The sequence below is a fragment of the Triticum aestivum genome, chromosome 2B (assembly GCF_018294505.1).
Source record: "Triticum aestivum cultivar Chinese Spring chromosome 2B, IWGSC CS RefSeq v2.1, whole genome shotgun sequence".
Classification (NCBI taxonomy): Eukaryota; Viridiplantae; Streptophyta; class Magnoliopsida; order Poales; family Poaceae; genus Triticum; species Triticum aestivum.
Window position 1 is genome coordinate 794,634,023 of NC_057798.1, and position 14,137 is coordinate 794,648,159.

At 44.5% G+C, this 14,137-nt stretch overlaps 1 protein-coding gene and 1 long non-coding RNA gene across 3 annotated transcripts; both read left to right on the plus strand.

The window, feature by feature from the left end:
• The first annotated feature begins 2,659 nt into the window (after positions 1-2,659).
• On the plus strand, positions 2,660-4,941 carry LOC123042816 (uncharacterized). 2 transcript variants are annotated; one of them, XR_006418907.1, is made up of 3 exons: positions 2,660-3,273; positions 3,398-3,527; positions 3,908-4,941. It is a non-coding gene; the product is annotated as an uncharacterized lncRNA (long non-coding RNA). The 2 variants fall into 2 exon arrangements; XR_006418906.1 differs by having other exon boundaries at positions 2,660-3,527.
• Positions 4,942-7,026: 2,085 nt separating this feature from the next.
• Positions 7,027-10,253, plus strand: LOC123047479 (pentatricopeptide repeat-containing protein At2g37230). Its single transcript, XM_044471046.1, has 2 exons — positions 7,027-9,414; positions 9,997-10,253. The coding sequence occupies exon 1, from the start codon at positions 7,042-7,044 to the stop codon at positions 9,277-9,279; it is 2,238 nt and encodes a 745-aa protein (XP_044326981.1). The 5' UTR covers positions 7,027-7,041; the 3' UTR covers positions 9,280-9,414; positions 9,997-10,253.
• Positions 10,254-14,137: the final 3,884 nt, after the last annotated feature.

The window sequence follows — 14,137 nt, forward strand, 5'->3', positions numbered from 1 at the left end:
GTTTAGTTTTTTTATCTGGACTTTATGGTTGTTATGGTCCGAGCTGCTGGGCTTGGTAAACTGATTTTTGGGCTGGGGTCAGAGACATTTTTTATGAAGGACACTAGTTTGAAAACTGAAACGCACTGGTGTCAATTGACACCAGCGGTTGTACAGGAGCTTCGTCCCTGCCACCCCCACCATCGATGCGTCTCCCCTGGCCGCATCACCCGCAGAGGAATGCCCGGCGGCAACACGACGGAGGCCAGGGAGACTATATCCACTTTGATATATACATGTTTTATACTAAAATTTTATACTTACCATATTGCCGTGTTAAGTGTATATTTTTTCATTACTCAATAGGCATACTTAATCAATAAATATAAGTTGTAATATTACTTTATTATACATTTTTAATGTATATCATTGAAAAATACTCATGCATTCCGTTGAATTTGGTTTGTACATGTAAAAAAATACTTTTTGATACTTGTCCAAATTATATAGTTTATACATATCTATGTTAGATACTTCTAGAAACAAATAGCTTAAGAAATATTGTAATAGTGGTTGTACTATATTACTAGAAAAATTATATCTGTAGAAAATGCTAGAATGCAAATTTAACGATACACGAGGTATTGCTTCAGATATACTCGTTTTTCAAGCACCCATATACAAATTTAACAATATCTCATCAATCCCTAGTATCGCTTGGGAAGCAATTGAGGTTGTCTAATCGGTCCTTCACGCTGATTTTGACTCGGTCTTGGGCTGGGTTGTGTGGGGTCGGTCCCCTCCCAGCACGCACTATCCTACAGGGCCAACGGGTGGCCAACACATGTTCTGCTAGGCCCCATCACTCATAAAACTTATTTTCATTTTTTTCTTATTCTGTTTCCCTTACCTTATCTCCCAGACTCTTCTAGCTACCGATGTTCAAGCTCCACGAGATAGACTCAGAAGGTGAGGTGCGGTCCGCTGTCCAGGGTTGTCGCTGCCGGCGGCGGCAAGGCTCAGTGTTGCAGGTTGCACCACCCTTGTCTGATGCTCCCAAGCCTGGGCCTAAGTGTGTGAGCCGCTTCCATGTCGTTGTTCCCCTCAATTCGAGCTCCATGAGAGACAATCCCCACAAGGTGAGATCCCAAGAACTGTTGTGGGTAGCACCACCCGCACGACCGCATTCAATGCACCCAAGCCCAGGCCTAAGTGCAGCTGCTCCCATGGTCCATGTTGTTGTCCCCTCCCCCACCTCGCCGGGTCAACCCGCTCCCAAGGTGAAGGACACGCGGCAATCCATGCGGGCGGTCATCTCATAAACCAAGATCTGGTAGGAGCTCGTGTAGGCGCACTTCAAGGTGGGAGCTCGATGCAATCTCCACAAGCAGAGGTGAGTGCTACCTGCATATGCTACTTCATCTACCTCTATACTACTGAAGTTGTAGAAACAGAGGAGGAGCAGAGTGTATGCACATATGCACGTACTAAAGTTTGATGTCCATCCTCACCTATCAGTTATTCTTAGTTTTCAAACACACGAGTACAAGGAAATTTACAAACTGGGTTCAACCTTTTTTTGTATCGATCATCTGTGTTTCCACCCGCCTCACCCACAGTTGTGGCCTCATGATCTGAACATCACATACCTAATTAGTTCTATCGCTACTTGTTTTAAAAGTATGTTCATCATAGATTAAACTCTTCGTTTATTCTTGCTTAATTTTGTCTCCCCCATATGATAAAGTAATGATAATTTGCAGAGTCAAGGCCAGCAACATACCCATGGAAGAGGAAGTATGATGATCCATTTCCATGAGGAAGAACGTTGATGCTGATCCACAGAAGGTAATTCCTATCGATGGTAATCTATAGTCATGTGTTCCACGGGGCTACAATTTACAATAGAGTAGATAGGTAGAAGAAAGGGTGCAACCACGAAAAGGTTTTCGTGGGGATATGTCGTTACATGGGAGAAAAATATATTTTTTCTTCTGATTTTCTCGAGCTTAACTGCAATTAGATATAGGAGATATATAATAATGATGTGTTTATGTGATGGGGCTAAAGCTTTCATCGGTTCGAGCGGCAGCCGACTTGTTCTCGCTAGTCTGCTTTTTCCCTCGCCGGTTGAGCTCTACATTCTTGGCGGCAGTGCGGTGGTTTGTTTCTTTTACTTGCATTATGATTTGTTGCTTGTGGCGTAGTTTCCTCCTGCATTTGTCATGTATGTGGCTTTGGGTGGATTCATGTTTTTGTTATGCCATTGGTCTAGAGTTTGTTGATTTCGTGTGGTTGGGTTGCGTGGCTGGTTGAATCGTCTTATGCCTACTTTGTTTGTTGTGTTCTTGCCATGTTGGATGAGTCATGTACGTGGCGTGGGAGGATTAATAAGTGGGCATCCCTGAAGAATCTTTCCCTTCCATTTTTTCTATCTTGGGTTAGCTCCATCCATGTTTGCTGTTTGTGTTGGAAATTTGGGTGCTTCCTAATAATGGTAGATATATCACACGAGCTGGTGAGTAATCATGCTTGGCTTTGGGGATGAGAATCCCGAGATCAACCTTGGGTTGGCCTCGCCATCATCGACGCACGTGCGGTGATTCATTATTGAAGGTGTAGCCTAGGAATTGTTTTTTTAAGGCATATAGCTCTTGGCCCATCTAACCCAGCCCACCGGTGAGCACACATTTCCGGCCACTCTTGGCGAGCTTCCATTCTAAACCCTCCTTCTCCCCACCCCATCTGTAGAAAATGCTAGAGTGCAAATTTAACGACACACGAGGGATTGCTTCAGATATACTCGTTTTTTGAGCACCCATATACAAATTTAACAATATCTCATCAATCGCTAAGCTCCCTGGTATCGCTTGGGAAGCAATTGAGGCTGTCGAATCAATCCTTCACGTTGATTTTGACTCGGTCTTGGGCTGGGTTGTGTGGGGTCGGTCCCTCCCAGCACGCATTATCCTACGGGGCCAACGGGTGGCCAACACATGTTCTACTAGGCCCCACCACTCATAAAACTTATTTTCATTTTTTTTTCTTATTTCGTTTCCCTTACCTTATCTCCCGGACTCTTCCAGCTGCCGACGCTCGAGCTCCACAAGATAGACTCAGAAGGTGAGGTGTGGTCCACTGTCCATGGCTGTCGCTGCCGGTGGCGGCAAGGCTCACTGTTGCAGGTTGCACTACCCTTGTTCGGTGCTCCCAAGCCTGGGCCTAAGTTGTGGGAGCTGCTTCCATGTCGTTGTTCCCCTCAATTCGAGCTCCATGAGAGACGATCCCCACAAGGTGAGATCCCAAGAACTGTTGTGGGTAGCACCACCCGCATGACCGCATTCAATGCACCTAAGCCCAGGCCTAAGTGCAGTTGCTCCCATGGTCCATGCCGTTGTCCCCTCCCCCACCTCGCCAGGTCAACCCGCTCCCAAGGTGAAGGCCACACGGCAATCCATGCGGGCGGTCATCTCGTAAACTAAGATTTGGTAGGAGCTAGTGTAGGCGCACTTCAAGGTGGGAGCTCGATGCAATCTCCACAAGCAGAGGTGAGTGCTACCTGCATATGCTACTTCATCTACCTCTATACTACTGAAGTTGTAGAAACAGAGGAGGAGCAGAGTGTATGCACATATGCACGTACTAAAGTTTGATGTCCATCCTCACCTATCAGTTATTCTTAGTTTTCAAACACACGAGTACAAGGAAATCTACAAACTGGGTTCCACCTTTTTTGTATCGATCATCTGTGTTTCCACCCGCCTCACCCACAGTTGTGGCCTCATGATCTGAACATCACATACCTAATTAGTTCTACCGCTACTTGTTAAGACTATGTTTAAAAAGTATGTTCATCATAGATTAAACTCTTTGTTTATTCTTGCTTAATTTTGTCTCCTCCATACGATAAAGTAAAGATAATTTGCAGATTCAAGGCCAGCAACATACCCGTGAAGAGGAAGTACGATGATCCATTTCCATGAGGAAGATCGTAGATGCTGATCTACAGAATGCAATTCCTATTAATTGTAATCTATAGTCATGTGTTCCACGGGGCTACAATTTACAATAGAGTAGATAGGTAGAAGAAAGGGTGCAACCACGAAAAAATTTCACGGGGATATGTCGTTACATGGGAGAAAAAAATTATTTTTTTTCTTCCGATTTTCTCGAGCTTAACTGCAATTAGATATAGGAGATATATAATAATGATGCGTTTATGTGATGTACCCAAAGCTTTCGTCGGTTCGAGCGGCAGCCGGCCTGTTCTCGCAGGTCTGCTTTTTCCTCGCCGGTTGAGCTCTACATTCTCGGCGGCAGTGTGGTGGTTTGTTCTTTTACTTGCATTATGATTTGTTGCTTGTGGCGTAGTTTCCTCCTGCATTTGTCATGTATGTGGCTTTGGGTGGATTCATGTTTTTGTTATGCCATTGGTCTAGAGTTTGTTGATTTCGTGTGGTTGGGTTGCGTGGCTGGTTGAATCGTCTTATGCCTACTTTGTTTGTTGTGTTCTTGCCAGGTTGGATGAGTCATGTATGCGGCGTGGGAGGATTAATAAGTGGGCATCCCTGAAGAGAATCTTTCCCTTCCATTTTTTTTCTATCTTGGATTAGCTCCATCCATGTTTATTGTTTGTGTTGGAAATTTGGGTGCTTCCTAATAATGGTAGATATACCACATGAGCTGGTGAGTAATCATGTTTGGCTTTGGGGATGAGAATTCCGAGACCAAGCTTGGGTTGGCCTCGCCATCATCGACGCACATGCGGTGACTCATTATTGAAGGTGTAGCCTAAGAATTGTGTATTTTTTGAGTTTGTCTTTTATCAGGATTAGTGTTTGTCTGGTGGAGTTACACAAGGCATGCGACCTCGACTTTTTTTTTCTTTTTTGGGTCAATGTCGTTTGGCTGCTGGATTGAATAATAAATACTAATAGATGGTTGTATCCATCACTCGATTCAGAGCCCGGGGTTATCCTTCTTTTCAAAATTTTATTATTAAACCATCGAGTTAACAAATGTACCTATATATTCATTTTTATACAAAAATAATGAGTGTACATAACTGATCTAGCTTGGTACATGATGCTCCACCCGAGGTTGAATGAGAATGATAAGGATTTCTTTTACTTGCTAGGGATGTCTGAAGCTTTGTTCCTTTTTTGGGGGAAAAAGCACCACAAACTCGATGTGTGTCATGTCGGCCACGTGGACCGCCTCAGGAGTCAGGAACGGAGAGAGAACCACAAGGATTTTTTTCAAACTATGGTTATGCTGGGAGCTTCGCCGCTTAATGTTCCTGGCGCTCGCGCGCGTCGCCTAGTGGGCCGGCCCAACAACCTCGCCAAAAAGAAAACGTGGTTGAAACATAATTTCGCCCAAAAGCAAACGTGGTAGAAACATAATTGCAGGTAGTGGGATTCGAACCAACGAACCTACACATACAGCCAAAAGAAACAGTGCAGTTACCACTGCACTAGGACACCTTACATGTCTATAATACAAAAACAAACCTACTTAATACTTCTTCTAGTACAACATTGACATAAATTCTGTACCATAAAAATCATTTCAGAAAAGGGAAACATAAAAAAGGAAAAGGAAATCATAGATGTGTAATAAAAGTTCAATTTTAAAAAACATTCATGGAACTCGAAAAGGTTCATCATTTTTTTAAAAAAGACGAATTAGAAAAAAAAAGTTAACCAATTCTGAAAAAAGTTCACCGAATTTGAAAAAAATAGTTCATCAATTCTGAATATAGTTGATCAAATTTCGAATATTCCTTTTCTTTTAAACGTGAACTATGTTTTTCAGAAACTGAACAAATTTCGAAATTTGAATACTTTTTTTGTACTGTGAACAATTTTTAGAAAGCAAATTTAGAATACACATTGAACATTTTCTTAGTATAGGGTGAACATTATACAAAGAAACACTGACCATTTTTTTAGAATACGCTGAACCTTTTTTGAGTACATGCTGAACAAAATTTCTCTACACGATGAACATTTTTTATACACACTGAACATTTTTTCAATGTATGGTGAACAATATTCAAATACACATAGAACTTTTTTTAAATACGATGAACTCCTTTTGAGTGCATGCTGAACAAAATTTCTAGACATGATGAACATTTTTTTATACACACTGAACATTTTTTCAATGTATGGTGAACATTTTTCTTCAATACGGTGAACCAAAATTTCATAAACTTTGAAAATTAGTTCATCGAATTTGAGAAAAAGTTCACGAAATTTTAAAAGTAATTCATCGAATTTGAATAAGTTCATCGAAATTCAAAAAAAGTTCATGGATTTCAAAAAAGCTCACCGTGTTTGATTTTTTTATCAAATCTCAAAATAAAAGTTCATTGAATTTGATAAAAGTTCATCAACTTTGAAAAAAAAGTTCATCGAATTGAGAAAAAGTTCACAAGTTTGAAGAGAATGTTCATGTATTAGAAAAAAACTGAAAAATATATAAAAAAAGAACAAAAACAGTTCTAAGAAAAACGAAAAAATAAAAGAAAAAAACTAAACGAAAGTCTTCCAAGAAAAAAATAAAAAAACGAAAAAGAAACAAGAAAGAAGAAAGAAGAAAAGAAGTAAAAAACTGATGAGAGACGCAAAGGTGCGGTGGCGGTGGTGGTTAGCGTAGTGTGCATATGACCAGGTAGTTACGGTTCGATTCCCACTGCACTCGTATTATTTTTGCTCCTTAATAAAGAGGAGGAAATAAAATGAAATGGGCCGGCCCGCGTGAAGAAGGGGGTGTGCGCCCGTTTGCCCTAAGACCTAAAATGGGCGAGGAGGAAAAAAAATGAAATGGGCCGGCCCGCGTGGAGAAGGGGGTGTGCGCCCGTTTGACCTAACACCTAAAATGGGCGCTTAAGGCGCCGTTTAGGAAATGCCGGTTATGCTGCAAAGTAAACCTATCAACATGCCGGTTATTCTGAGTCTCTTGGCCCAGCTAACCCAGCCCACTTGGCGAGGTCCCATTCCATTCTAAACCCTCCTCCTCCCCACCCGGCCACCCGCACCGCCGCCCCCCGCAGCCATGGCACGCCGCCACCTCCTCCCGCTCCTCTCCCGCACCCCCCACGCCCACGCCCCCACCCCCACCCCCATCCACCTCCGCAACGCCTTCTGCTCCTCCTCCACCGCCGCCCCGGCCACCATCGACGCATCTCCCCCCGCCGCATCCCCCGCGGACGATGCAGCGGCGGCCACGACGGAGGCCCCGCGGGAGGAGAAGCCCCTGCACGAGACGATCCTCCACATCATCCGGCGCCGCAAGTGGACCACCCGCATGGAGAACTCGGTGCGCCTGCTCTGCCCGGCGCTCTCGGCGCCGGTCGTGCACGGCGTGATCTCCGCCGCGGCCGCCGCCGGCCGCGCCGACCTCGCGCTCCAGTTCTTCCGCTTCGCGTACCGCCGGGCCGGGTTCCGCCCGGAGCCGGCCACCTTCGCGCTGCTCGTCCCGCTCCTCGCCTCCAGGGGCATGCTCAACCACGCCCGCTGCATCCTCCTCGACACCATGCCGTCCTTCTCCGCCTCCCCCGACGAGGCCACCGTCGCCGCGCTCCTCGCCGCCTACGGCAGGGCCGGCATCCCGCAGGAGGCCGTCAAGCTCTTCCGCCTCATGCCCGACCTCGGCATCACCCGCACCGCGCTCTCCTACAACGCCGTGCTCAAGGCCATCCTCTGCCGCGGCCGCGAGGCCATGGCCAGGCGGATCTACAACGCCATGATCGCCGACGCCGTCGCCCCGACCCTGTCCACCTACAACACGCTCATCTGGGGCTTCGGCCTGTGCAACAAGATGGACTCCGCCGTCAGGGTGTTTGGGGACGTGAAGGCCCACGGGGTGACGCCGGATGTCACCACCTATAACACCCTGCTCAATGCCTGGGTGCGGAAAGGTGATCTGGAGAGTGCACGCAAGGTGTTTGATGAAATGCCAGGAGCTGGGTTTGAACGCAACTCCATCTCATACAATGTCATGATCAAGGGATATGTTGACGCGAACAAGGTCGAGGAGGCAGTGGGGTTGTTCACGGAGATGGGGGAGAAGGGTCTGAGGTTGAGCGAGAAGACGTTTGCTGCGTTGATGCCAGGGCTTTGCGATGATGAGGGGAAGACTGCGGAAGCCCGCAAGGCAGTGGCCGACATGGCGGAGCGACGACTCACGCCAAAGGACAAATCGGTGTTTCTGAGGCTTGTGTCGACATTGTGCAAAGCTGGGGATTTGGATGGGGCATTGGAGGTGCATAAGAAGAGCGGGCAGTTCAAGCATGTCCTGGTGGATCCGAGGCAGTCCGGTGTGTTGATGGAGAGCTTGTGTGCAGGTGGTAAGTGTGATGGTGCTGTGGAGGTGCTAGATGAGCTTCTAGAGAAGGGCACACTACTCAGCCCAAAAAGTCCAGTGCTGGAAGCACCAGCCTATAATCCAGTGATTGAGTATCTGTGCAACAATGGGAACACCAACAAGGCTGAAACGTTCTTCAGGCAGCTGATGAAGAAAGGTGTGGATGACAAGTCTGCATTCAACAGTCTTATCCGCGGGCATGCAAAGGAAGGTGCGCTAGAGGCTGCAAAGGAGATTCTTGCCATTATGACACGCCGTGGTGTCCCTACCGACCCCCACTCGCACGCACTGCTTATTGATAGCTTCCTGAAGAAGAATGAGCCAGCTGATGCAAAGACAGCATTGGACAGCATGATGGAACATGGTCACTTACCAAGGCCAGCTCTGTTCCAGTCTGTCATGGTGGCACTTTTCAACGATGGCCGGGTTCAGACCGCAAGCAGGGTCATGAAGAGTATGATCGAGAAGGGGATTACCGAGAACATGGATATGGCACATAAGATCGTGGAGGCTCTCTTCATGAGGGGTCATGTGGAGGAGGCGATTGGTCGCGTCAATCTGATGGTGGAAAATGGCTGTATGCCTGATCTGGATAAGTTACTAGCTGCCCTTTGCGAGAAGGACAAAGTGATGGAGGCACAAAAGCTGGCTGATTTTGCGTTGGACCGGGACTTTGAAGTTAGCTTCTCAACCTATGACAGAGTCCTGGAAGCCCTGTACACTGAGGAGAAGACATTGCCAGCCTACTCCATGCTCTGCAAGATCAAGCACAAAGGAGGCGTTGTAGACCAGAAGGGTTGTGATGCTTTGATGGATAGCTTAAAAGCTGGAGGATACTCAAAGCAAGCTGACATTTTGTCTAGGATCTTGGTGGAGAATGGATCATCAACATCCAAGAGGGGCAAGAAGTCTGCCATGGGTGCATAGGGAGGTTTCTGGGTTCATGGAGAGGTCCTATTTTTCCTTTCTGAACTGAAGAAAACAGTGGTTTGTTTGTTTTATTAATGCTTGTTGGGCCATCTGTCAGATTGGGATTTTCATCCTAGGAGACAAGAAGAATAGGTAAATTTACCTTTCTCACGGAACCCCTGATTTAATCATGTGCCATTTTCTTAGAAAAGAAACATGTTCAATAATTGAGGCAGATGTACTTGTTATGAATTTAGTTCAGAAATTACTTCTATGACATGCTGTTACTTCGCCGTTTATAAGTGGATCTACTAAAGACAGACCAGAATTTTGCTTTGCTTCGGCATGGGGCCTAAGCAGGAAGACCTCTGATCCACATTTTGTATCCTCTTGTTAATTTCAATTCGTTTATTGCATGGGTACTGATAACTGATAGTGTGATGTTCATAATCTCCTAGTTTGTTTTATGTCTTGATATTTTTCTGGGTTGGTGGAGTGTCAGATACAAATTAGTGCAGTAAGGTAATAGGTGTTGTTTGACCCATTTCCGTTAGAGGTGTTAATCTTCAGTTGTTGATTTACCTCCAGATTCCATAGTAATATTTAGGAGCATTCTAATCGCATTCCCTAGTCTATTTGTGCTCCTGTGTGGCAGCTATGATTTGACCATTACGTAGTTAGTAGTGCCTATAATAGAGTAAAAGCTACTTACTCATTTTTGCCATTTGAACCCAGGTTGCAGCAGCCCTGTTTTGGCCTGTGCTGGGTGACTGCTCTGCGGCTGGAAAAAGGAATAATTTGAGAAGCAATATCTGCTCACGGACATTCTGTTTGCAAGCACAAGCTAGATAGTATTATGCATTTGCCACGAGCAGTGGCGGAAACACACCGGTGATGCGTGTTATCGGCATGATGCATCTCTTGTTCCGCGATGTGCTTGGAATATGTTTTGCATCTTTGTTTCCATGCCCATTTTGATCTCTCTTTGTTTCTTTCCTCAGTTGCGCGGCTCCACCTGTGCTGATAACTTGCAGCTTGAATTCTTGCTGGTTTGATTGCATAGCTAGGCTCTTGTGTTTGGTAGCAGATGCAGGCTGTGGACCTTTCAATTTGCATAACACGGTCCGGGTCCACCACAGCATCACGAGATATTTCTACAGGATTTTCCGTTGGGAGTGTTTAGGGTTTAGAGTTGACGTGTCACTGCTAGCTGATCGGTGCATACATCCGATCCAAGCGTGTGGCGTTGTGGCTGCCGGTGCATCGCTGCCATGTGTGACGTGCTTTTACTTCACAGCCCAGAGTTTTGTTTTTGTTTTGTTTTGGCATGATGCCAAAGGAAGGCGTTGATCATTTCACCTTGTTAATTGGATGGGTACTGATAGCTGATGGCCTGATACTGGCAAACAAGCATGAACGTCACATGGAGATCACTGACACTTGTCCCGTCTGCGGCCTCGAACTGGGTAAAGCTCAACGTGGATGGGTCTTTTGCACAGCCCGACGGATGAGCTGGTGCAGGCATGATATTGCGGGACGAAAAGGGTGAGATTGTGGTGGAATCGGATATAGTCTCCGACTGGTGAATATGGTGAAGGCCCAGGAACGTGATAGATCAAGGCATGCTATGTTGATTCTAGAGTCGAAGCAGCTCATGGAGGAAAGGGAAGTTACATTTACTCATGTTCGGAGATCTCGACAAAGGGATGTTTTTCTTTAGGGTCGGTCTCGACGATGTTGGTTGAATGGTTGCTGAGTGCCGACCATCACACTTATGTTGCTACATATGCGAGTGTTATAGACGCAACAGAAATTACTTTATGACCACACTACCTACTGAACAAGATTTGGTTCCCCCGCAAAAAAAAAAAGAAAGAAAAAGAACAAGATTTGGTTCAAAAGGAAGCTCCAGTTGCATGCGCAGTCAGTGTTTAACTTGTTAAAACGGTCGGTGCTTTGCATGTTACCATTTCTTCCAGTATACATGCCTTCTGTCCCATACATCATCCATGGAATACTTTAACGAATCTCTGGCTAGCTGTACAGCGTTTCATATGTTGTACCCACTATGCAGACATATATTCCGGTATAAACACACATGCAAACTGACGAGCACATGTACTGCCGTTACGTAAATAGATTGACCTAACTGCTGAGTCTTTGGCCTGAGAAGGATACTGCTAGCACAAACAGACAGCTTTATTTTTTTATAAACCTCCGCCTTTATATACTCTCCAAGAGACAAAGCAATCATGTTGAAAATCGGCAAGGACAGAATAAACCAGTGGCACAAAAATTCGGGAGCTCCTATTTCGCGCGCTATGCGCTGAGTATCGAGCAAACAAACGCACACCCCAATGGGTGAACTTGGGCCGGCCCAGCTGCGGGGCAGTGCTATCCTCCTTTTTTTTTGTACTTTACTTTTTTTGCTTCTTCAGAAAAGCTTGGGATTTAAAACGATGCTCATGACTTCAAAAAAATATTCACAAATATTTATGAATTCAGAAAAATGTACATGATTTCAAACAGTGAATAATTTTTGAATTTCGATGAACATTTTTGTATTTGATGAGAATATATGAATTTAATGAAGATTTTTTGAATTTTATGAACAAAATATGAATTCAAGAACATTGTCTCAATTCAATGGACATTTTTTTTTACTATGACGAACATATTTTTGAAATTCATTAACATTTTATAATATGACGAAAAAATTTTGATGATAAAAATAATAATTCAGCAGACATTATTTTAGTTTGATAATTTGTTTTTCAAATCTATGAGAATTAGATGGATAATGTTTTAATTTGGTGAACAAAAAATGTTCACGAACATGAAAAATTGTTCATGAAAATGAAAAGAATAATAAATGCGAATAAAAAGGGGAAGAACAAAGGAAAACCCGGGAAAAAAATAAAAAATAAAAGAAAAAAAATACAAAATCCAGCTTAGGAAGGCTCTAGAACCTTCTTCCCAAAATCGGAAGAGGGAAGCCTCTTCTCCTCTCGCCACTGCCATGGTGCGCCGTCGGGCAAAGTTCACGCAGCTTTGACGGTGGCGGAGAGGTCTTTTAGAGATGTGGTGCCCCGGTGGGGTGCGCGACATGACGGTGAGGGCTAGCTGTTGCGTGAGCATTGATGGCTGGTCTGGGCTGGCAGCTCAGCTCCGGTGCATTGGCAATCTTCGGTGGTGGCCCTTAGCCTGATCACTTGAGAAGGGAGTTGCGCGATGGGATCCTGGCCGGCGACATGTTTTTGGTTGTCTTAGGGTTTTTGATAGGGAAGCGAGAGAATGGTGCCGCCCAGAGGCGGCATTGAGATATGCTGACGACGCGCCACCGATGGACGCAGGAGGAAGAAGAGTTCGGCTCCCCCAAGGATTTGAATATAAATACTCCTCTGTACTCATCTGCTCCCGGTCAGAAAACAAATCAAAATAAATACTAGAAAAATACAAAAAATTCCATTTTTTTTGTGGTAGATAATTTGATGCGTGAGGTCCGCCCCAAACTTCAACTCATTTAGACATCTGAGTAGCTCTCGGAAAAAAGGCAAATCGGCTCAGAACAGTGCGTGAAGAGTAAACAATTTTACAGACCCTGATTTTTTCTTTTTTGCCGAGAGCTGCTCAAATGTCCAAATAAGTTGAAATTTGGAGCGGACCACACACATCATATTATCTACCACACAAAAAACAATTGTTTTTTTTTTTGAATTTTTCTAGTATTTGTTTTGATTTTTTTGTCAGCGCGGGTGCAGCTGAGCCCGGGAGTAGAAACTCTGCGTCCGAAGAATTATCACTTTTCGTACCATGTAGTGTGAATGTGAAGAAGACACCCTAACGTCCTTCGGCAGTGCCTACTTCAGCTCTGCACTGCTATCGGATGGAAGAGTAGTGGTGCATGGAATAGTCTTTGAGCAGGAGAAACATACATTGTGATAGTTGCATACTCTTTGAGAGTTTAATAATTAATGTAGAGTAACTAAATTACCGTGAATTCAAATTTTATAAGATCTATATGTAGAGTAACTAAATAAAACCGAATCAAGTACAAGAGAGAAGGCATCTGAGACATTGCATTACCGGCGCTCGTAGCCCTTGAACACCTCGCTCATGACTGCTTCCCTTGATTGCCTCTGTCCACATGCACAAATCCCTCCACCGAGAAAATATATTGTACTTCATTTAAGAATGAATCTAGTACAACTTTGTACAATATACATTGCCTGGCCATGTAATTACCGTCCAAAATATATGCAATTAGTTTAGTTACATATAGTTTGTCATAATTACGTTGTGTTGCGCACACAGAAACAAGTTCCTAACCCATATAATCATACTCACAGAGCATGGCAACTAATCTCCGAGCTTACATGTCCCCTGAATCTCAAAAACATGCACCTGCTCTGAACTTTTGCAAATTTACTCTGCTCTGAACTTTTGCAAATTTACTTTGCTCTCTCAATTTGCAACTGCTTCCACATTCAGATTTCAGGCAATCGGAAATGGAGTGGAGGGGAGTAGATTTTTCACAGAAATACGACGGCTACAATAGAATAATCTCTCCACGTCTCTCAATAGGCACACGCATATACACAAGCAAGCAAATTGAACTGCAAAACTGAAACAAAATCTGCAAAGTTTGTGAGGGATTAAATTTTGCTATGTTGCAATTCAGTGTTTACTCTGAAATTTATGAAGTAAATAAAAATTCCAATTTACAAATATTGAGCAGGTGTATTGGATGCAAAGCAGCTACACTTTTCTATTCCATTGGCCACCCACCGGGGGCCGATTTTCGTGTTTTGACCCTTTGGACAAAGTTTAGCCGGATCTGACCCCCATCTAAAAGTATTTCGGGATCCGACACTTT

What these genes read in the sequence shown, in the direction of transcription:
- LOC123047479 (XM_044471046.1), top strand. Translation starts at nt 7,042, where the DNA reads ATGGCACGCCGCCACCTCCTCCCGCTCCTCTCCCGCACCCCCCACGCC.